The sequence below is a fragment of the Neoarius graeffei genome, chromosome 1, assembly GCF_027579695.1.
Source record: "Neoarius graeffei isolate fNeoGra1 chromosome 1, fNeoGra1.pri, whole genome shotgun sequence".
Classification (NCBI taxonomy): Eukaryota; Metazoa; Chordata; class Actinopteri; order Siluriformes; family Ariidae; genus Neoarius; species Neoarius graeffei.
In genome coordinates, this window is record NC_083569.1 from 83110214 (window position 1) to 83134801 (window position 24588).

Genomic DNA, 24588 nt, shown 5'->3' on the forward strand with positions numbered 1-24588 from the left:
TGGAAGTCCCGACATAGTTCTTTATCAAGGACATCCCGAGCAGGAACCCAGCAGCGCTCCTCAGGACCATAGCCCTCCCAGTCCACCAGATATTGCAACCCGCCGCGGACCCGGCGGGAGTCAAGCAGGCGATTCACAGTGAACACAGTCTGCCCCTGGAAGATGCGGGGGGGTGGGGGGTTCCTAGGGGCAGGGGCATACGTAGACGTCAGTACGGGCCGTAACAGGGAAACATGGAAAGTGGGGTTGATCCTCAGAGTCCGGGGCAACTGGAGCCGGTAGGAGACAGGGTTCACCCTGCGCACCACCTTGAAGGGGCCAATGTAGCGAGGAGCAAGCTTGCGGTTCTCCACCCGCAGTGGAAGGTCCTTAGTGGACAGCCAAACACGCTGCCCAGGGCGGAAAGCGTGTGCAGGTCTTCTATGGCGGTTGGCCTGAGTCTGGTTGGTTCTGGAGGTCTGTATGAGGGTCTTCCTGACCTTGCTCCAGGTCTTGCGACACCGTCTCACATATTGGTTGACCGAGGGCACCCCCGCGTCCTCCTCCTGGTCCGGGAACAGAGGTGGCTGGAACCCGAATTGGCACTGGAATGGCGACAGCTTGGTGGCCGATGACTGCAGGGTGTTGTGGGCGTACTCCGCCCATGGCAGCCAGGTGCTCCACGATGTCGGGTTATCCATAGCCAGGCCTCGCAGGGTGGTTTCCAGGTCCTGGTTGAGCCTCTCCGTCTGACCATTGGACTGTGGGTGAAACCCAGAGGAGAGGCTGGCAGTGGCTCCGATGACCTTGCAGAACCCGTGCCACACTCGGGAGGAGAACTGGGGCCCTCGGTCTGAGACGATGTCCTGTGGAAGACCAAAGACTCGGAAGACATGATTAAACAAAAGTTTCGCAGTTTCAAGAGCAGAGGGGAGTTTGCACAGTGGTATGAAGCGGCAGGCCTTGGAGAATCTGTCAACTAAGACCAAAATGACCGTGTTACCTTGTGACTCAGGGAGACCCGTGATAAAGTCGACTGCCACGTGGGACCAGGGACGCCGGGGAATGGTCAGAGGATGCAGGAGACCCTGGGGACGCTGTCGTGGGTTCTTGGTTCTGGTGCAAACCTCACAGGACAGGACAAATGACCTTACTTCCTTCTCCATGTTAGGCCACCAGAAGCGTCTTTTCAGGAAGTCCAGGGTCCTCCGAGCTCCCGGGTGGGCGGTGAGAGGGGAAGAGTGACCCCACTGGAGAACCTTTGCCCGGGCTTGATGTGGGACGTACAAGAGGCCTGGTGGCCCCGTCCCAGGACCGGGGTCCTGGCGTTGGGCTCGTCGGACAGCCTCCTCAATACCCCAGCGGACAGGGGCCACAATCCGGGACACAGGGATAATAGGCCCGACTTCATTCTCCCTGTTAGTGGCAGAGAACAGTCTGGACAGTGCGTCAGGTTTGGTGTTCTTGGAGCCGGGGCGGTATGAGAGGGTGAAGTCAAACCGACTGAAAAACAGGGCCCACCTAGCCTGTCGAGGGTTCAGTCTCTTGGCTTGCTGGAGGTACTCCAGGTTCTTGTGGTCAGTCCAAACCAGGAATGGATGTTGTGCTCCCTCCAGCCAGTGCCTCCACTCCTCAAGGGCCAGTTTGACCGCTAGCAGTTCTCGATCCCCCACATCGTACCGGGACTCAGCAGGACTCAGGCGGTGGGAGAAGTAAGCGCAGGGGTGCAGCTTTCCTTCCGAACGTTGAGAGAGCACCGCGCCGACACCACTGTCCGAGGCGTCCACCTCCACGATGAATGGTTGGGAGGTGTCCGGGAGAACCAGAATGGGTGCCGTGCAGAAGCAGTCCTTGAGGTCTTTGAACGCCTTTTCTGCCTGAGGAGACCAGCCATAAGATCCACCTGTCCCTTTGGTGAGGTCAGACATGGGTGCTGCCACAGAACTGAAGTTCCTGATGAACTTGCGGTAGAAGTTAGCGAATCCTAAGAACCGCTGAACCTCCTTAACGGACTTGGGAGTAGGCCAATCCCGGACGGCCAGGGTCTTGGCAGGGTCCATTTGGAGTTGGCCTGTCCGTACAATAAATCCCAGAAAGGAGACCTCGGGAACATGAAATTCGCATTTCTGGGCCTTGGCGAACAGATTGTTCTGTAGCAGCCTCTGGAGAACCTGGCGGACATGGTGGCGGTGCTCCTGCACGGTCTTGGAAAAGATAAGGATGTCGTCGAGGTAGACAAAAACGTATAGGTTAATCATGTCCCTTAAGACGTCGTTGATTAGGGCCTGAAAAACAGCTGGTGCGTTGGTGAGTCCGAAGGGCATCACCTGGTATTCGTAGTGCCCAGACGGGGTGTTAAAGGCAGTCTTCCACTCGTCTCCCTGTCGGATACGGATGAGGTGGTATGCGTTCCGTAGGTCCAACTTGGTGAAGACGGTGGCGCCTTGGAGCAGGTCGAAAGCTGTGGACATCAGCGGAAGGGGATATCGGTTGCGCACAGTGATCTTATTCAGGCCCCTGTAATCAATACATGGTCGGAGCCCCCCATCCTTCTTGCCGACAAAGAAGAAGCCGGCTCCAGCAGGTGAAGTGGAGGGTCGAATAAACCCAGAGACCAGGGCATCTTTGAGGTATTCCTCCATGGCCTTGCGTTCTGGCTGAGAGAGTGAAAACAGTCTGCCACGAGGAGGGGTAGTCCCAGGGAGCAAGTCGATGGCACAGTCGTAGGCCCGGTGCAGAGGAAGAACGGCGGCCCTGCTCTTGCTGAATACCTCCTTGAGATCCCAGTACTCTGTGGGAACTTGAGATAACTCGGTGAGATCAGGGGGCTCGGCAGGAGACACAGGAGAGCTAGAGAGCAGACAAGAGGCATGGCATGCAGGGCCCCATTCCACAACCTGGCTTGTTACCCAGTCTATGCGAGGGTTGTGGCGAGTAAGCCAAGGAAGGCCTAGAATAACTGGGAACTCAGGTGAAGGAATCAGGTGCAGGGATATTTCTTCCTTGTGACCTTGAGACTGGAGGAAGACTGGAGAAGTAACTTGAGTGACTCTTCCATCACCTAACGCTTGGCCATCGAGGGCAGACACAGACAGAGGGACTTCAAGAGGTGCAGTAGGTATATTGATGCTTTGGGCGAAGTGAATATCCATAAAGTTCCCAGCCGCCCCTGAGTCTATCAAAGCTAGACAAGAGTGGACAGACTCACCCCAGGAGATGGAGACCGGGATGTAGATACCTTGGCCAGGGAGTCCGGGAGAGAGGGTAGGCCCCGTCACAACCCTCCCTCGGCTGGACGGGGCGGTCCTTTTCCCAAGAGTTCGGGACATGATGCTCGGAAGTGACCAGGCTTGCCACAGTAGATGCAGCACTTGTCCCTCCTTCTGCGCTCCCTCTCAGATGCGGAGAGGCGAGTACTACCCACTTGCATGGGTTCTGGACAGTCACTGAAGGAGGTAGACGGTCTCCAGGTAGAGGTAGGGAGGCTGGGGGGGCTCAAGGCTTGGTGGCGTTCTCTCATCCTGTTGTCCAGACGAATAGCATGTGAGATGAGGGTTTCGAGGTCACTTGGGCATCCAATAGAGGCCAGACCGTCCTTGATGGGGTCAGACAGACCATGGTGGAAGGCTGACACCAGGGCAGTCTCGTTCCATCCACTTACTGCTGCGAGTGTTCGGAACGAGATGGCGTAATCTGCGACGCTTCCTCCTTGCCGGATGGACATGAGCTTTCGGGCTGCGTCGGTACTGATGTCTGCCTGATCGAAGACCCGAAGCATCTCTTCAGAAAACAGCTGGAAATCAAAGCACTCAGGTCCCTGTCTTTGCCAGATAGCAGTAGCCCAGGCTCGCGCCTTACCAGCTAATAAGGTGATCACAAAGGCAATCTTGCGGCGATCCGTAGTGTAGGTGGTAGGCTGAAGCTCAAAGGTGAGTTGACACTGGGTAAGGAACTCTCGGCACTCACTGTGCTTGCCGTCATACCTCTGTGGTGCAGGAAGGCTGGGTTCGCGAGGTGAAGAAGGCAGCATTGCAGGAGGCACTGGAGCAGGAGTGGGAGCTGGATCAGGAGCAGGAACTGGATCAGGAGCAGGAGATGCAGGCAGAGATGTCAGCTGTGCCAGGGTTTTCCCAATTTGCTGAAGCAGTTCCTCGTGGCGAGCGAGGGCCTCACGTTGGCTGGTGAGCGTACGTCCATGAGCGTCCATGGTCGCTCCGAAGCGTGTCAAAGCTGCCATAATTCCCTGAAGGTTGGCCGGGTAGACAGTTGAAGCAGCCTCTGCTGAGTCGGTCATGACGGAGTCTTTCTGTTAGGGTTTTGCTGGGATTCGAACCTGGTTCGTTGGTGTGATAATCCAGCAAACCCCCACTAGGCCACCAGGGGGATGACTCAAATGCAGAGGCGTGAGGCGGAAGTAGAAAAAGAATCAAAAGGTTTATTTAAACTATATACACTATATACAGGGCAAAACAAAAGACAAAAAAAAAACCAAAGAGTATAATCCAAAAGAAAAGCAAAGTGCAAAAATACAAAAGCTAAGAAGATCAAAAAACACAGTACAAAGGAAACTGGAGATAAACATAGCACAAAGACTCCGTGACAAGAGGACTGAACTCAGGGGTATAAATAGACAAACTAATTAAGGACACAGGTGAAGATAATTAGGCAATTAACACAAACACAAAACACAGGAACAGTGGCGGCCTCTAGAGGCCAAAATAAACACGACATGAAAAGGAAATAACAGCGGCCTCTAGAGGCCAAAACAGTCCTAGTCCTAACACAGAGTGGAAAAATCTGGCAACGGCGCCATTGCGAAGTCGTCTGGATGAGTAGAACGGATTTGTTTACGATGACGTCACAACCACATGACTAGAACAAGCAGCACTCTCGCTGTTTTCTATGAACCACTGCATTGCATTCACTTTTGTACAGCTTTTCTTTTAAATAAACAAGTAACTGAACCATTTCTTGAATTTCTTTTTTTTATTGGATAAGACTGCTTTTCAAAATGTTCACACACAATATAAAAAGTTATATAAATTATATAAAAATGCTTTTCAAAATATTCACACACAATAAGAAAATTAAGTTATATAAAACTATGCACACTAATAAAACTAATTTGTACACACAGAAGGCACGATTTCCTCGCGTAGTCGCAGCCATCTTCTTCTTGTTGTTGTGTATTTGTTCCTGTGAGTGCTTCACGCCGGGTAGAAGAAGGGGTTTATGCGCATGCGTCCTACTTCTTCTATTGTTCTGGTGTCTCCGATGGGACCGTCTTACAGCGCACGTAGAGGTGTGGCATGTGTATTGCATCGTTTTCAGCAAGCGTTGCGTTGCCATATGTACCTGATATTTTACTGATCCGTTGCCCATGTGGACGCGATATTTTTTTAAATAAAGTCTCGTTGCCGTTGTCGTGTGGATGTAGCCTTAGAGTCACCAGTTAGCCTGACCTGCATGTCTTTGGGGGAAACCGGAGCACCCGGAGGAAACCCACGCGGACACGGGGAGAACATGCAAACTCCACACAGAAAGGCCCTCGGCGGCCACTGGGTTCGAACCCAGAACCTTCTTGCTGTGAGGCGACAGTGCTAACCACTACACCACCGTGCCACCCGCTGAAGGCATTAGTAGTTGCTAAATCCAGTCGATAAGGTCACATGGCGTTCGTTTTTAACCAAAAGCTAACGAAATATAAAGTGTTTAAAATAAGATAATATATAGTATCATACGGGCAGCACGGTGGTGTAGTGGTTAGCACTGTCGCCTCACAGCAAAAAGGTTCTGGGTTCGAGCCCAGTGGCCGATGGGGGGCCTTTCTGTGTGGAGTTTGCATGTTCTCCCCGTGTCTGTGTGGGTTTCCTTCACAGTCCAAAGACATGCAGGTTAGGTTAATTGGTGGCTCTAAATTGACTGTAGGTGCGAATGGTTGTTTGTCTCTCTGTGTCAGCCCTGTGATGACCTGGCGACTTGTCCAGGGTGTACCCCGCCTCTCACCCATAGTCAGCTGGGATAGGCTCCAGCTTGCCTGAGACCCTGCACAGGACAAGCGGCTATAGGTAAAAGTATCATTTGGAAGCATTACATATATAAATGTGGTAATTAATTAATAAAACTATTTTACAGTTTTGGGCATTTTTTTTTATTTCAAGCGTGTTTTTAATTAAATAACAAACATTCACACGAAAGAATGAGCAAATAATAAGCTAAATAATTAAGTACTGTAAATGTGTTTCCCGTGCTCGCTCATTTCACTGTTACACCTCGATCATGCAATCAGGATTATTTCAACTGTTATCCACAATGCCAAGTGGGCAATGTTCTTCCTTATACTGTAAGTGGGCGTGTGCAGAGAGAGAGAGAGAGAGAGAGAGAGTGTGTCTCACACACACACAATGTAAGAGGTGCAGAAATGTGTCTCATTTATGACACTAAATTAGATAATCACTCGCCTAATGGAGTTAAATTTGATTAAAATGTGGCAATATCAACGTGACATTCCGATATCCATCCGTAATTCCATAACATGTTGATTGAAAGATATTAATAATGTTTTTCGGATATTTATTTAATAATGAACTCAATGTCGGGGCGGCACGGTGGTGTAGTGGTTAGCGCTGTCGCCTCACAGCAAGAAGGTCCGGGTTCGAGCCCCGTGGCCGGCGAGGGCCTTTCTGTGTGGAGTTTGCATGTTCTCCCCGTGTCCGCGTGGGTTTCCTCTGGGTGCTCCGGTTTCCCCCACAGTCCAAAGACATGCAGGTTAGGTTAACTGGTGACTCTAAATTGAGCGTAGGTGTGAATGTGAGTGTGAATGGTTGTCTGTGTCTGTGTGTCAGCCCTGTGATGACCTGGCGACTTGTCCAGGGTGTACCCCGACTTTCGCCCGTAGTCAGCTGGGATAGGCTCCAGCTTGCCTGCGACCCTGTAGAACAGGATAAAGCGGCTAGAGATAATGAGATGAACTCAATGTAATTGCAATGTACAAGAAAAATAATTGAACCCCGGCAGCAGATTCAACACCAGTTTCCCCCGCTGACTGTGAGAGTCCCTCAGAGGTACAGCGCATTCTGTGTATTCGGCTGTGAGCGAGTCGCTCTTTGTTTTGAACGAGTGGTCTGGGTCTCTCATAAATTCCGAGCAAACTAAAGGACTACGTAGGCTACGATGTTTGGGAAAACCACGTTAGCTTGACGATGGATCTTACAAGGTAATTTTAGACTCTCTTGGCCTTAAGAGGCTTTCGGGAAACCCACCCCTGATTTATAAGGAACAAAACACTTGTGTACCTGTGAGAAAAATAATCAATGGAAGGGCGGGGTGCTGTAACATGTAGTTACTGTTACCACCCCGAAGTTGTTTATTTTCCTATAACAGCATGTCACAGAGTGTTTTTTTCCTCTTATTCCTTACAGTATAGCACAGCAACTGACCAGCACAAACAAATCTTTTACAGATTAAAGAACGACACTTTGTACTTTTTAGCCTGTTTATAGTCATGTTTTATGTTGGTGCACGAACAACAAACATTGTCAGTACGTTATAGCAGCTATAAACAGTTGTTCCTTCACTCTTTCTGCACAAACGTCTCTGAAGACTTTCCCGTGTTGGAAAACATAAAAGTTACAAAGTGCCGACACCTGACACAAAAAATGTCTCCTCAAAGAAAACGTTACCATATGAACAATTATGCAATGATGACTCCATTGATCTTTTATATTATAGCACAGTTGGTGTGCAATATATTATATGTTATCTGACACGTATATAGAGGATATTACATGGTTGCGTGAAGATATGAAGTTTATCTTCGACTGGTGAATGGATATATCATGAGTGAGTGAAGAGAACGAGTGAAAATATTTTCAACACAATAAGATAAACTTCATATCTTTCCACCACCATGTAATGTTCTTTATATTATATGGACACATCCACAAAAAAATTCAAGTTGATCAAAAGAATTTTAATTTTGTACCAGTTCACCATTTTAACAACGCGCGTCCAGTCAGCGGGAAAGCACTAGGAGTGACATCATCAGACTGAAATATTGGAAATTATTATACACACAGGACACTTTTTCCATGGAATAAAAACATATTGTTATAATATTGCACGTTGTCAAGACAACACGATGTCACATGTCAGAGCTCATGCAAACATCCAATGACAAAACTTTGCTCCTGTGCATGCACAGAATCATTTCTTTGTCGGCAGGGAAAGAGAAAGACAAGGTTAATCCAGTGCTACTGCTAGGATTAGCTATGCTATAGTTAAGTACTAAATAAATAAACTAAAAACTGAAACTGAAGATGCGCTGAACACCCGAAAGGCTATCAAAACGTCATTATATAATTCACGCATATTTACAAGAGAAAAACATACCAATGGACATTGAAAAACTGGAAAAGCGACACGTCGAAGATGTAAAACTTCCACGCTAGCAAGCGACTGTGACAATTTGTAAACAAACATGGCCGCAAAGTTTGTTTCGTTAAAAGCAGAAGATTTTGAGGGAATTTTGGCTGCCAGGTCGCTCTGTTGTGTGTAACTGCTGATGTTGATTTTAAAAGTAACTAAGTAAATTACACAGGGAAAATAATAATAATAATGGTATTCAGCTTGACTGCGCTAGCATTGGCCTTCGCTAACACTACACCAACTGGAAGGTAACTGGACTGCCGTGCTAACAGCACCAAGTTGTGGGCAAGCTTGCGTTGGCCTTCGCTAATGCTCCTGCTGAATGCTACACCGGCTCGAAGGTAACTGGACTACTGCGGTAACAGCACTAAGTCGCAGGTAAGCTAGCGCTGGCCTTCGAGAATGCTGATATGAAGAGAGTGTGTATGTATAATAATAATAATATTGGCTGGCTTTTTTCGTAGTCTATCAGATATATTCCATTCAGCTATTCGTCTTTAACTTGTTCAGTATCATGCTACTGTAGCTGAAGGGAATATATCTGATAGACCACTCAACACCAGCCAATATTATTTAAATATGTCACTCAGATCCGTGATGTATTTCGTATGAAAAATGCCAGTTTTTTCAACACAAGAAGATAAATTTCATATCTTCAAGCCACGTGTGATTTTCTTTTTATTATATTGACACATTCACAAACAAAAAGTTCCCAAATTTATCAAAACTATTCCTCGATTTCCTCACGAGTGACATATATATATATATATATATATATATATATATGTTATTTACCAGCTGGGAGGTCCGTATCGTGAAATACCATGACCGAGGTCTTGAAAGTACTGACCGAGGCCCTCTGGGCCGAGGTCACGGTATTTCACCATACGGACCAACCTTAAGCTGGTAAATAATATATTTATTTTTTTCTTTACCAAATTCTAACAGAAAATGAGAGCGCCCGAAAGGGACAACCGAGCGGAAGCGAGCCGCCATTTTGAATCCTCGTTCACAGCTGTAATGCAAATGGCTTCCTCCTCGGTATACAAGTGTACTTCCATGGCAGGAAAAAAACTACATTTTGCCACCTATGTAGTCCCCTATTTATACAAATAGGAGTCACTCAGGATTCAGTCATGTTTTTGCTTGGCGTTAGCAAGTTACAGGTTTTTAGCTTTCTCCTGAAATGTTTTCTTTTATTTCTTCTTCCTCAGGGTAGTAAAACTCGCTTTCGCTGTGAACACTGTCGTTATTGCTATCCATGCTGTAAAATTAATGCTATTCTCCTGAGAAATGCTGGCAAAAATTTATAAGATTTTTGATAATCTTATAAATAAATCTTATTAAAAAAAAGATAAATGTTGACAAAAAATTCTACTATGTTTGTTGTTGTTGTGAACGAGTGAGTCGCCAGAGGTCCGTAACCGGGGTCCATAACTGGGGTCCATACTGTAGGATACGGACCCGCTCGCCAGCCAATCAGAGCAGAGGATTTGATGGAAACCGCACCACGAAAAAAATAGAGATTTATGTCACGGTTTTGGTTCTCCATGTCCCAGATGGAGCGCGTATGAAAAATATGAGTGGTGTATTCCCCAGTAAAACACTCGTGTCTGTATATCATCAGCTGCCCTGTGTATGTGTTATATGAACTATCCATGAATAAGCATTTGGAAATGTCATAAAATAATTCAGGGTTATTGAAAACCAAAATCCGCCTCCCTATCTACACCTCTATACAGTTAGGTCCATAAATATTTGGACAGAGACAACATTTTTCTAATTTTGGTTCTGTACATTACCACAATGAATTTTGAACAAAACAATTCAGATGCAGTTGAAGTTCAGACTTTCAGCTTTAATTCAGTGGGTTGAACAAAATGATTGCATAAAAATGTGAGGAACTAAAGCATTTTTTAAACACAATCCCTTCATTTCAGGGGCTCAAAAGTAATTGGACAAATTAAATAATTGTAAATAAAATGTTCATTTCTAATACTTGGTTGAAAACCCTTTGTTGGCAATGACTGCCTGAAGTCTTGAACTCATGGACATCACCAGACGCTGTGTTTCCTCCTTTTTAATGCTCTGCCAGGCCTTTACTGCAGCGGTTTTCAGTTGCTGTTTGTTTGTGGGCCTTTCTGTCTGAAGTTTAGTCTTTAACAAGTGAAATGCATGCTCAATTGGGTTGAGATCAAGTGACTGACTTGGCCATTCAAGAATATTCCACTTCTTTGCTTTAATAAACTCCTGGGTTGCTTTGGCTTTATGTTTTGGGTCATTGTCCATCTGTATTATGAAATGCCGACCAATCAGTTTGGCTGCATTTGGCTGGATTTGAGCACACAGTATGTCTCTGAATACCTCAGAATTCATCCGGCTGCTTCTGTCCTGTGTCACATCATCAATAAACACTAGTGACCCAGTGCCACTGGCAGCCATGCATGCCCAAGCCATCACACTGCCTCCGCCATGTTTTACAGATGATGTGGTATACTTTGGATCATGAGCTGTACCACGCCTTCGCCATACTTTTTTCTTTCCATCATTCTGGTAGAGGTTGATCTTGGTTTCATCTGTCCAAAGAATGTTCTTCCAGAACTGTGCTGGCTTTTTTAGATGTTTTTTAGCAAAGTCCAATCTAGCCTTTTTATTCTTGAGGCTTATGAGTGGCTTGCACTGTGCAGTGAACCCTCTGTATTTACTTTCATGCAGTCTTCTCTTTATGGTAGATTTGGATATTGATATGCCTACCTCCTGGAGAGTGTTTGGTTGGCTGTTGTGAAGGGGTTTCTCTTCACCATGGAAATTATTCTGCGATCATCCACCACTGTTGTCTTCTGAGGGCGTCCAGGTCTTTTTGCATTGATGAGTTCACCAGTGCTTTCTTTCTTTCTCAGGATGTACCAAACTGTAGATTTTGCCACTCCTAATATTGTAGCAATTTCTCGGATGGGTTTTTTCTGTTTTCGCAGCTTAAGGATGGCTTGTTTCACCTGCATGGAGAGCTCCTTTGACCGCATGTTTTCTTCACAGCAAAATCTTCCAAATGCAAGCACCACACCTCAAATCAACTCCAGGCCCAATTGTCCAATTACTTTTGGTCCCTTTAAAAACAGGGTGGCACATGTTAAGGAGCTGAAACTCCTAAACCCTTCATCCAATTTTAATGTGGATGCCCTCAAGTGAAAGCTGAAAGTCTGGACTTTATGTCCATGTCCATTATATAACTATAACTTGAATATGTTTCAGTAAACAGGTAAAAAAAACAAAATTTGTGTCAGTGTCCAAATATATATGGACCTAACTGTATGAAATGTATTTACATTATTTTATTATCTCTTTTTTTATTACTTCAGTTTTTTTTTAACCAGCTGCCGACTCCCACCTGCATAAGAGTGAAAAAAAAATGTCACTGTCTGCAAAAAATAATCCATGACATGGTGTTTCTTTTTCATACTGTTTTTTCCTCACTGGGTATTTAAATATCTCTGCACCTCCTAATTTCCACATAAACCTGTTTACATCAGTAACAGTAGATACAACAAAATACATACATCATAACAAATCCCTATTCATTTCTAGCCTCAAAAGCTCAACCACACACTGAACTAGAAGGGCACTTGGTAGAGCGCGTACCTCCATCAAGCCATATATCCACATTTGCATCAAAATCTGATCAATTGTTCCCTGGCCCATGGCCCACCTTTTCTCAAAATGTCATCAAAATCCATTCACTACTTTTTGAGTTATGTTGGGAACAAACAAACAAACAAACAAACGGAGGCAAAAACAGAACCTCCTCCACCAAACTTTGCGAAGGTAATCAACTTTACAGATTGTTCCTCAAAGTATAAACACTGCTCATTTGTTGCAAACCTTGCTTATTAGGAGAAGTATTCACTTTTTAAGGAAAATACACCTGGAAATATTTATACAACAGTACAATTCTATCAAACCTGCACTGCAGCATTCAATATATTATATGGACATGAGTGTTTTACTGGGAAATACACCACTCGTATTTTCCATACGAGCTTCATATGAGCTCCGGGACATGGAGAAGCAAAACCGTGACATAAATCTCTATATGTGAGGAAATCGAGGAATAGTTTTGATAAATTTGGGTACTTTTTGTTTGTGAATGTGTCGATATAATAAAAAGAAGATCACACATTGGCTTGAAGATATGAAGTTTACCTTCTCGTGTTGAAAAACTGGCATTTTTCATACGAAATACATCATGGATCTGAATGACATTTTTAAATAATATTGGCTGGCATTGAGTGGTCTATCAGATATATTCCATTCAGCTAGCATGATACTGAACGAGTCAAAGACGAGTAGCTGAATGGAATATATCTGATATACCATGAAAAAAAGCCAGCCAATATTATTATTATAATAATATTACATTGGGTGTTCAATGTATCTTTCTCTTTCAAAATTCTCTCAAAATCTAACATATTTAACAAAGCAAATCTGGCGGCCATGTTTGTTTACAAATTGTCACAGTCGCTCGCTAGCGCAGAAGTTTTATGTCTCCGAAATGTGACGTCATGTTGTCTTGACAACCATGCAATATCGTATACCATATTCAACGCTCATTCTCCATTGGGCAGAGTGATGTAATACACGTAGGATAAGCGATATGCTAACAATATCGCATGCTCTCAAACCAAATGAATGAAACCTGCTAGAAGGGAATAGAATATGTTTTTATTCCATCGAAAAAGTGTCCTGTGTGTATAATAATTCCTGATATGTCACTCCCAGTGTTTTCCCGCTGACTCAAAGTGCGTTGTCAAAATGGCGAATCGGTTCAAAATTAAAGTTCTTTTGATTAACTTGCATTTTTTATGTGGATAGGTCTATATACAGTAATTATAAAGAATATTACACCACGGTGCCGTGAAGATATGAAGTTTATCTTATCGTGTTGAAAAATATATCACTTGTTCGCTTCACTCACTTGTGAATATGTTCACCATTCGAAGATAAACTTCATATCTTCGTGCCACTGTGTAATATCTTCTATTTCTCTGTCTGATTTTATGTTAAAGGACCAAAGACTTTTGCATAGCCTCTCGACGTCCTCGCCTTTACATTATATTTCTACAAACCAGACAAACCAGATAATCAGCCTTCCACGACTCTTAGCAATAAGCCTGTGGGGTGTGCATAGTAAAAATCACATAGCTTAGCCATTGCTTTCTGGTGATGTGCAAAACAACAATTTTGAAAATGTCAGATTCACAGCATTACTGTGAAGGGCGTGGCCTGCTGTCTGTCTGACCACAGTGTTGTTCATTAGCCCAAATATGTTCAAGTGATCCTCAGATCTCACCCGGATCGCACTAGCTGATCAGAAAAAGCTTCAAGGTCACTGATGTCTCCTAGAGAGTTAAACCTAAACTCAAACTGCTAAGAATGTTAGTATTGTGTAAAAGCATGCGTGAGGTCCAACCTGTTTAAACATACTCAAGGAAACTAAATCTTTCCTCTGTAGCCTTTTTTCTAGCCCTTGTGTTGCCAGGTAACTGTACTCTGGCAGTGATGTCACTCGTGACTTTGGCCACGTCTCAATCCAGCACAGCTAGTTCACCTTGAGATCAAGTGACACTGTGACTCACACACTCCAACACATCTGCTCTCATGCTTTCACTCACAAAACTCTCCACCTGCTAGTGACCACCCTGGACCCTACATGACGACAATGTTTAAATATAGCTATCAACAATTCTCACTCACACACACACCCTGTCTCACACAGTGACAGGTCAACCTTCTGGAATAAATAAAGCGAGCTGTTAAACAAGTGTGTCTTCAGCTGTCGTCAGTGTTACATACTTCTCTTGTGACACACAGTCTGATCCGTTCCATCACCCGTAACCATGCCACCGGTGACTTGCTTTCCTCCACATGTTCAGAAATCATCCCATGTTGTTTCTCAAATGTGTCCTTGGACAAAGTTTGGCATCTGGACTGAGACTTGAGTGCCTTGTCACACAAGTAAGCTTCCAGCTCAAGGGCAGCCAGACAGAATACAGCAAGCAGATAGGGCAGAGATTATTGAGTGACAGTGTAAGCCGACACCCATTGGTTGCGCAAGCATAAAAGAAGGCCGGGCCATGCCAGTGATCCTGTGAACAATGGCTCTGCTATGTGATCGTTGGTCTGCTGATGAATTATCAACTTAACAAGGAGCATGCAAAGCCAAGCCTTATATAATTTCTCAGGCATAATTGTACAGTTGGAAAAATACTTTGAGAGTGTGAAATTAATAATAATAATAATAATAATAATAATAATAATAAAAACTTTATTAGGCACAGGGTTTCAAAAGCTGCCACTTATTTACATGAAAGCTGTGCATAGCATAAACATAAATGAATGGTAAATACAGTGTCTTGCAAAAGTATTCATCCCCCTTGGTGTTTGTCCTGTTTTGTCGCATTACAAGCTGGAATTAAAAGGGTTTTTTTTGGGGGGGGTAGCACCATTTGATTTACACAACATGCCTACAACTTGAAAGGTGCAAATTGTTTTTACCTCGCCCGGGATGGAGTCCACCAGGGGGTGAGGTATTGTTTTCAGTGGGGTTTGTTTGTTTGTTTGTTTGTTTAATGATATTACGGGAAAATGGCTGGACCAATCTTCATGAAACTTTCAGGATAGATGGGCATTGGTCTCAAATAGAACCTCCAACATTTTGAGGGTCAAGGTCACCAAAAAGGTTAAAATCATTTTTTCGCGATATCTTCCTTTATATTCATTCCGATGTGCTGTGATTGGCTGAGAGCAGTACGGTGTGTTCTGCTTGGCTGAGAGCAGTACGGTGCGCGAATGAGAATCAGAATCATGTTTCTTGGCCAAGTATGTTCACACACAAGGTCAAAATCAAGGTCAAGGTCACCAAAAAGGTCAAAATTGTTTTTTCACGATATCTTCCTTCATATTCATTATAAGTGCGACTGGGCCAGGTTTGTTTTGCCTGGTAACACTTGTTTTTTATTGAGACACAAATAATAATTAAGATGACAAAACAGAAATCTGGAGTGTGCATAGGTATTCACCCCATTTTGTATGAAACCCCTAAATAAGAGCCGGTCCAACCAATTTACTTCCTAAGTTACATAATTAGTTGATTAAGATCCACCTATGTGCAATCAAACTGTCACATGATCTGTCACATGGTGTCTGCATAAATCAACCTGTTCTGGAAGGACCCTGACTCTGCAACACTACTAAGCAAGCAACATGAGAACCAAGGAGCCTCCAAACAGGTCAGAGACAAAGTTGTGGAGAAGTATAGATCAGGGTTGGGTTATAAAAAATATCCCAAACTTTGAATATCCCACGGAGCACCATTAAATCCATTATAGCAAAATGGAAAGAATATGTCATCACTACAAACCTGACAAGAGAAGGCCGCCCACCAAAACTCACAGACCGGGCAAGGAGGGCATTAATCAGAGATGCAACAAAGACACCAAATATAACACTGAAGGAGCTGCAAAGATCCACAGCGGAGATGGGAGTATCTGTCCATAGGACCACTTTAAGCCATACACTCCACAGAGTGGGGCTTTATGGAAGAGTGGCCAGAAAAAAGTAATTGCTTAAGAAAACGTGTTGGGAGTTTGCCCAACAGCATATGGGCAATAATTCCTGATATTTCACTCCGATGATGTCACTCCCAGTGTTTTCCTGCTGACTCAACGCACGTTGTCAAAATGGTGAACAGATTCAAAATTTAAATTCTTTTGAGTAACTTGCATATTTTTTTGTGGATGTGTCCAAACAATATAAAGAGCATTACACGGTGGTGCGAAGATAGGAAGTTTATCTTCGTGTTGAAAAATATATCACGCATTCACTTCGCTCACCCGTAAGTATATTCACCACTCGAAGATAAGCTTCATATCTTCGCACCACCGTGTAATAGCCTCCCTCTCTCTCTCTCTATGTGTGTGTGTATATATATCATCATCATCAGGAATCCCTTGAGACGAGTAAGATTGCCCAGTATAGGTTAATCCTTGTGCACTCTAAGGTGACGGACTAGTCCAATGCGGGATGCACAGACTCTTCTGCACGCGGCACAGATAAAATTGGCGGCAGCAGACAAAGGAACCCTTTCACGTTCCTTGTGCCATGAGTGCTTTTCTTCAGCTTTTCAGTGTCTCTCAAGCTCAAAACAAGCAACGCCTTCGCAGACAGCCCTTCGCCATCCTGCTCTGTCACGGGCAATATCCTCTCAGTTGTCAATAGTGATGCTGCATGATTTCAGAGAAGCTTTTAGACTGTCCTTAAAGCATTTTTTCTGACCTCCTCTGGACCTTGCCCCTGAGCCGAGTTGACCAGAGAGGACTTGCTTCGGAAGACAGAAATATTTCATTCTGATGACATGTCCTAACCAGTGGAGTTGACTTTGAATCACCATGGCCTCAATGCTAGTGCAGTTGGCCTCCTTCAGAATGCTGACGTTCGTTTGTTGATCCTGCCAGCTGACACCCAGGATACAGCAGAGATGGTACTTTTCAAGGGTCTTCAGATGGCACCTGTATATAGTCCAGGACTCTAAGCCATACAAGAGAGATAGCAATACAACTGCCTTGTACATCAGTATCTTAGTATCAGTTCTTGTGCCTCTTTCCTCAAAGATTCTGTCACGCAAAAAATGACTGAAAGCATAGCTGGCTGCCTGAAGACAATGTTGGCTTTCAGCATCAATGTCTGCTTTCACCGAGAGAAAGCTGCCCAAGTAGGGGAAGCTCCGACTGTTCCTCAGTACAGTCCTGTCAACTTTAAGAGAAGGACAGGCTGATACTTGACCAGGAGCTGGTTGGTAGAGGACCTCTGGCTTCTTCACATTGATGGAAAGGCCAAGTCTCTGGTGTGCATGATCGAAGGTGTTCAGAATAGCTTGAAGATCATCCTCTGCAGTGGCACAGAAACAGTTATCATCAGCGTACTGAAGTTCAAGCACACATGTAGTGTATGTCTTAGTTTTCACCTTTAGTCTCCTCAGATTGAAAAGGCCTCCATCCGTTCTGTAAGCAATTTCCATACCGTCTGGGAGTCTGTCCTTCAACAGGTGAAAGATAGTTAATATAAATATAGAGAACAGAGTGGGAGCGATCACACAGCCTTGCTTGACCCCTGTCCACACCTCAAAAGGCTTGCTGTCACCAGTGTTGCTGAGGACCTTAGCAGTTATGCCATCATGAAGAAGTCTAAGTATAGAGATAAACTTCTCAGGACAACTGTATTTTGCTAGGATTCGCCACAAAGCTTCCCGGTTGACCGAGTCAAAGGCCTTAGTCAGGTCTATAAAGGCCATATAGAGTGGCTGGTTTTGCTCCTGATGCTTCTCCTGTAGCTGGCGGGCAGTAAAGATCATATCGATCATTCTTCTATTGGGTCTAAAACCACACTGGGACTCTGGGAGAAGCTCTTCTGCATAAGGGTGTAGATGATTGTCTAGGACTCTAGTGATAATCTTAACAGCAATAGCAAGGAGGGAAATGCCACGGTAATTACAACAGTCTGATTTATCTCCTTTCTTGAATATTCTAACAATATCTGCATCTCTTAAATCCGGCGTTATCTCCTCTCTCTGCCAGATGAGAAGGATGAGGTGATGAAGACAATAAGCTAACTCATCTACTCCATGTTTGAAAATTTCAGCCGGAACGTTGTCACCACCAGGGACCTTACAATATCACATTTGACTGATTGCAGTTTTAACTTCGGTGAGACTGGGTTCCATACCCAGCTCAATATTTACTGATAGCTGGGGGATCTCCAGGAATAGAGACTCATCTACAGAAGAGTTGCGGTTTAGGAGTTCTTGAAAGCGTTCTTTCCAATGGCGGTTTATGCTGCCTGCGTCTCTCAAGAGAGTACCATCTTTATCCTTCACAGATGTTACACCACGAGAGCTAGGACTGAAGATTGCTCTGGTGGCATTGAAAAAGCCACGGCTGTCACTCTTGTCAGCAAGATCTTGTATCTCCTTGGCTTTGTTAGCCCACCATTGGTCTTTGATCCAACGGATTTGCCTTTGAACATCAGCCTTTATAGTCTGATGGGCTCTCTTTTTTCCCTCGTTGGCTGGGTCACACTACCAGGCACAGAAGGCTTTCCTTTTTTCAGTTATGAGGTCTCTGATTGCACGATCATTTTCATCAAACCAGTCCTGGTGTTTTCTGGTACTAAAGCTCATGGCGTCCTCACAGCTTGGGAGAATAGCCGCCTTGAGTTTGCTCCAAGACTTCTCAACATTATCACCTTGAACAAGAGAGTTTTTGGCGGAAATTGTGCTGCAGTAGCTCGTGTGTCTCAACATCTTTCAGTTTATCGACATTAAGTCTTCTCCGTGGATGTTTTGCCATCATCCGTCTCTTTCGATGGAGTTTAAGGGATACTATGGAACGAACAAGCCAATGGTCAGTCCAACAGTCATCTGCGCTAGTTAATAAGCACCTCCTTTGGTAATAAGCACCTCCTTCTGGTCACAAGCTCGGACTATGACAGAGTCAACCTGGTGCCAATGCTTCGACCTCGGGTGTTGCCAAGTGGTCTTGAATCAATTTTTCTGGCGGAATAGAGTATTGGTTATGATGAGTTGGTGTTTGGCGCACAAGGTAAGCAAAAGCAAGCCTTTTGAATTGCAGTTTCCTATGCCATCCTTACCAACTATTCCTTTCCAGAGCTCATAGTCTCTTCCAACCCTTGCATTGAAGTCACCTAAGATGACAGTCTTATCATCTTTGTGGATGTTTGACAGGAGAGTGCCCAGAGTTGAGTAGAAAATGTCTTTGATCTCATCTTCCACATCAAGGGTCAGAGCATAGGCACATATCACAGTAGCATGCTGTCTATGTGTGTGTGTGTGTGTGTGTGTGTGTGTGTGTGTGTGTGTGTGTGTGTGTATAAGTTAAAACCTGTTATTAGTTTGGTGATTTGTCCTGTAAACATTATTGGTATTGGTTTGGTTTTTGAGATATTAAAGTTAAAGCAGTTATATTTCAATGTCCATGGCATTCAACACAAAATTATACATCTAACCAAGTGAGTGTAATTTGTTTGTCTTGATTTTTTTAATCATATTACACATTCACACTCAGTGGGACAGTTAAGAATTGTAACACAGCTGCAACAAACCAGACGCTCGCGGATTATGAATGAACTCAAGGTTTTAATGAGCACAATGGAAAAAGACAATGTACAAAAGCCAGGCCAGGTCAATACCGAGAGATCAAAAACAGTAACTAGGGCTAGACAAATCGTGGTCAGGAAATGGGCAATAGTCCAAGAACCGAGAATCAGAAAAACACAGGCAATCTAAACACAAGGGCTAGGCAAATCATAATCGGAGAAAAGGCGAGGATCGAGAAACTGGGAAGCAAGAGAAACGAGCAAACAAACACAAGGGCTAGGCGAAACAGGAAAAAACCTGAAGGGAAAAAGGGTCATACACAGGAATACAATCAGGATAATAATGCTCAGTAGGCTCACGAAATGTACAGGCAATACTGTGCGATGAAGAAAACAAACAAAGGGGTATAAATACAAACGGAAACAAAAGGTACAGGTGATGGTGATTAGAACTCGGGGGAGCCACTCCTAGGAAGTGGCTCCGGGTTGGCTGACGAAGTGCACGTAGTAGTGACTGGTGTGTGAGGGGGATTGTGGGAAGTGGAGTCCTGAGTGTTGGGTGAGCCCGGGAGCGTGACAAAAATCCTCTATAAAACCTTTAAAAGATCTCCTACAGCATCAACTGCAGAGCCCCGAGGGCTTCTATGTTTAAACTTTTCCCCCTAAAATCATACCATTTTGTTACTTTTTAAGAGTTTAAGTTATCTGAACACTAAAATAATTCAATGTATTTATTTAGCTTTTTGCCATAGGAAGATATATATATATATGTACATACATCATGGCATGGGAAACCACAACAGCTTGCGCCAATTACAGTGGCCCCATTGTACCGAATCTGCATGTCTTTAAACTGTGGGGGAAACCGGAGCACCCAGAGGAAACCCACGCGGACACAGGGAGAACATGCAAACTCCACACAGAACGACCCCTGTCGGCTGTGAGGTTCGAACCCGGAACCTTCTTACTGTGAGGAGACAGTGCTAACCACTACACCACCGTGCCGCCTATAGGGTTTACATTCAGTTATATATATGTGTGTGTGTGTGTGTCTAGGGTTAGTCAAAATTATGTTAATACTAATGGATTATTTTTTTCCTGAATGTGTGGTGTGCCGTGGCCACTCCTGGTGTAATTGGGCCCGACTTTTTTGACACCCCAACAGTGACGTCAGACGTCTACTTACAGATGGTGCAGCAGTACGCCATTGATGAACTTCCACTACAGATCCGATTGGCGGGGTATTTCGAACAGGATGGCACACCACCGCATTTTGGCTGTACTGTTCGTGCTTATCTTGATCACACATTTCCAGGTCGATGGATAGGTCGTGGTGGACCATTGCCATGGCCTCCACACTCCCCTGATTTGACAACCTGTGATTTCTGGTTATGGGGTATGGTGAAGGAGCACGTGTATAGCAGGAAAGTTCATGATATCAATGACCTCAAGGACAGAATAAGGACTGTAGTATCATCTATTCCCTGCGAAATGTGTGTCTGGGCTTTAAATGGTACTGTTGCTCGCTGGTTTTTGTGTGTTGAACACAATGACGAACAGGTTGAAACCGTCCTGTAAATCATCTTACACATATGATGTACAGTATGTTTTGTGAATAAATGGTTTCTACCATTTAAGTTTTATCATAATTTTGACTAACCCTGTATATATACAGTAACTGAGAAACTTGACACAGGAAGTTTACTAATCCCATATCTAACACTTGTCCTCAGACATATGATTTTTAAAAGTAATAGTTTCAACTTGGTAACTTTCTATTCAACTTAAGCAGATGTGCTGTTTGAGGGCAACAAGGACACAATGTAGTCTTTTTCTGAGTGAATGTGGTATGAGGTATTAGTGTGGACACACACACACAGAGCTCTGTGTTTTAGGAAACACTGAATGAACACACTGTATATGTAAGAGAAGACAGAGGAGTCTTGTAGTCTAACGCACCTCAGCAAACTCAATTATGCCAAAAGAACCTTGAGCTAAACGAATCAATTATGTACATAAACACCAAACAAACTCACACAGCTACTGCACTGATAAGCACACACACACTTTCTGTCAGCAGTCACCCTAAATATTGTGACAATTTACCAGGGACCTGATGACGTGCAGGGGTGGAAAATGTTCAGACAAACTGTACTGAAGTAAAAGTATGGGTACTGTGACAAAATCTTACACAAGTAAAAAAGTACTTACATTTAAATATGTTCAACATACTCAAGGCGAAAAAGCAAATGTTTTACCTGATGAAAAGAGCTGATCACAAGTTTATCATGCTTTACCTTGCTTAGCTAGTAGCTAGCTAACTACGAAATCTGTCAGAAGGACAATACGCTGCTATCTCAGACAAAACTCAAATTTGTTAGCTAATGTTTAATAACTCCTTTGGAATGAATGCTAAGGTGTGTAAGCAATTAAAACAAAACTAATGTACAAAACTTAACTTGCTAATTTTAAAAAACAAAAGGCAATTTTTAAACATACGTCATCCTGGATGAATCGGTAACTCCAGTAAAAACACAATAGAAAAAAAGAAACGTCTCACTGAGATGTGTAACAAGTATTTTGAAAGTCAAAATGAAAACAGAGTAAACAGGTTTTTCCCCTCTTGCAAATGTACTTGAATAACAGTACAAATATTCAGTTTTAATCAAACCTGAGTGCAAGTGTTAATACGTCAGTCCAGTAACAAAGACATATTACTCAATATTTTCCACCCTTACTGAAATATAAATGTCAGAAAAATCTGACCTCAATCAAATTTCCTAGTAAGTGTTAAGTGTAAACAAAAGATATTGACATTTTATGATGCATTTGTCCTGTTCCCTGCTTTAGGCCAGAAGACTGAAAAGTAAACCAAAAAACCTGTAAAAGACCTGTAATGTTTACTGCAAATAAAATATTTGGATACTGGACAGTTCAAAAAACTGAGAAGACTCTAGTAATTTGAGCAGGAAAAGGGTTGCATGTGTGAAACAAGGAATCCAAAAGAAATCCCATGAAATTCAAACTCACAATATGGATGGAGGGATGGAAGGATGGATGGTGGCTTGTTGAATGGATGGTGGCTCAATGGGTGGATAGATGGATGAATGAATAGATGGATGGATGAATGGATCAGTGGGGGGTGGAAAGATGGATGGATGGATGGGTGGGTGGAGGGATGGACGGGTGGAGGAATAGACGGATGAAGGAATGGATGGGTGGAGTGGATGGGTGATGAGATGAATAGATGGATGATGGATGGAAGAATGAAGGGATGAACAGATGGATGACAGCTCAATGGGTGGATGAATGATGGCTGGATGGATAATGGATGGATGGATGGATGGATGGATGGATGGATGGATGGATGGACAGAAGGATGGTGACAATGAGTGGATGGCTGGATGGGTGGAGGGATGAACAGATAGAATGTGACTGGATGGATGGATGATGATGGTGGATGGATGGTTGATGACGATGGTGGATGGATGGGTGGATGGACAGAATGTGACTCGATGGATGGATGGATGGATGGATGGGTAGACAGATGGGTGGATGGATGGGTGGATGTGTGGAGGGATGAACAGAAGGATGGCGACTCAATGGGTGGATGGATGGGTGGAGGGATAAACAGATGGAATGTGGACTCAATGATGGATGGGTGAACAGATGGAATGCGACTCGATGGGTGGATGGATGAGTGGATGGATGGATGATGATGGGTGGATGGATGGGTGGAGGGATGAACAGATGGAATGCAACTCAATGGATGGATGGATGGATGGATGGATGGATGGATAGGGATGGATTAGAGTGACTGAATGAACAGAGGAACATGTGGCAGGCTCGCACCTGGTGAAGCGTCTCCGTCAAGCAGGTTGTCGTCCTCGGTGGTGTGGAAGTCCATGATGACACCGGCGCCATCGAGCAGCTCCTCGTCACTGCTGGCGCTGGTGATGCTGTTGTAGCTGTTCCTGCAGTAGCCTCTGTTGAACAGCTGCTCTGACTCCATTTAGATGTATTGTGCCCTGAGAACCCCAACACACACACACACACACACACACACACACACACACACACACACACACACACACACACACACACACACAGACATTTAAGATTTAATATATGAGCAACATTTAACAGAGAAGGGAAAGGTTGTCTTATGCTTTGTAAGGTGAAGAGCAGCTCTTACTGGAACAAAGCTGGCTAATTAAGATCCTTCAAACCAAAGCACATAAAGGAACTCAGTACAATAAGGTACTTGATACAGTTAGAGTTTTTCCCCACAGCTGTGAGAGTAAAGAGCTGTCATTGTGTGCTAAAGTCCCTTGATCCTCTATTTTATTCATATTGTTGAACATACACATACTGTAATCTAATCTGTAACGTGATTATCTATTCACTGATTTAAGCTCTTTCTAACGCTCGTCTGTGATAGTGTTTTGTCAGCATGAGTGACTGCTGACTCATTTCCAATTCAGTACATGATCAGCCATTCAACGTATGGAAGATACATTGAAAGCTGCTTAGGAAATAATACAATGCAGATGTTCTATATAATATGTACAGTGCTGTGCCATGCTAGTTTGTTCTGTATTATCTAACAGTTTAATTTTAAAAATTATTAGCTCTAAAGAGTGGCAGGTCACACTCCATTCATTAGGATTGGCAACCATATATTTTCACTGAGACTGACAGACACTTAGTAGACGCTGTTATCCAGAGTGACATACAATATACCCAGAGCAGCCTGGGCAGCAGTTGAGGGGTTAGGTGCCTTGCTCAAGGGCACTTCAGCCATTGTTGAAGGCCCAGGGAATCAAACCAGCGACCTTTTTGTCCCAAAGCTGCTTCTCTAACCATTAGGCCATGGCTTCCCCACCTCCTTTACTGAGACTGATAGGAACAGGGCCCATAGGTTCCTCTCAGGCCACATATGAGCCACATACACACACATAAAGTGTGTGAGGTTTTAACATGATCAAATGAATCATAATCTACAGTGCTGCAAAA

General features: G+C 44.1%; 1 protein-coding gene and 1 long non-coding RNA gene across 3 annotated transcripts in view; both read right to left on the reverse strand.

Annotated features, from left to right (window-relative positions):
* Window positions 1-21914, reverse strand: part of clcn3 (chloride channel 3) — a 104706-nt gene extending 82792 nt beyond the window's left edge. Inside the window, exon 1 of one of the 2 annotated variants that reach the window (XM_060940482.1) lies at window positions 21831-21914. Coding sequence is in view for 1 of the 2 variants with exons in the window: in XM_060940416.1 (XP_060796399.1) it covers window positions 14257-14302 (46 nt within the window). In the remaining variant the exon portion in view is untranslated. Of the gene's footprint in view, window positions 1-14256; window positions 14439-21830 lie in introns of those variants that run through there. The other variant, XM_060940416.1, reaches the window with a different exon arrangement.
* Window positions 21915-22308: 394 nt separating this feature from the next.
* LOC132898942 (uncharacterized) overlaps window positions 22309-24588 on the reverse strand; it is a 37383-nt gene continuing 35103 nt past the window's right edge. Inside the window, exon 4 of the long non-coding RNA XR_009656610.1 lies at window positions 22309-23600. This is a non-coding gene — a long non-coding RNA (uncharacterized LOC132898942). The remainder of the gene's footprint in view (window positions 23601-24588) is intronic.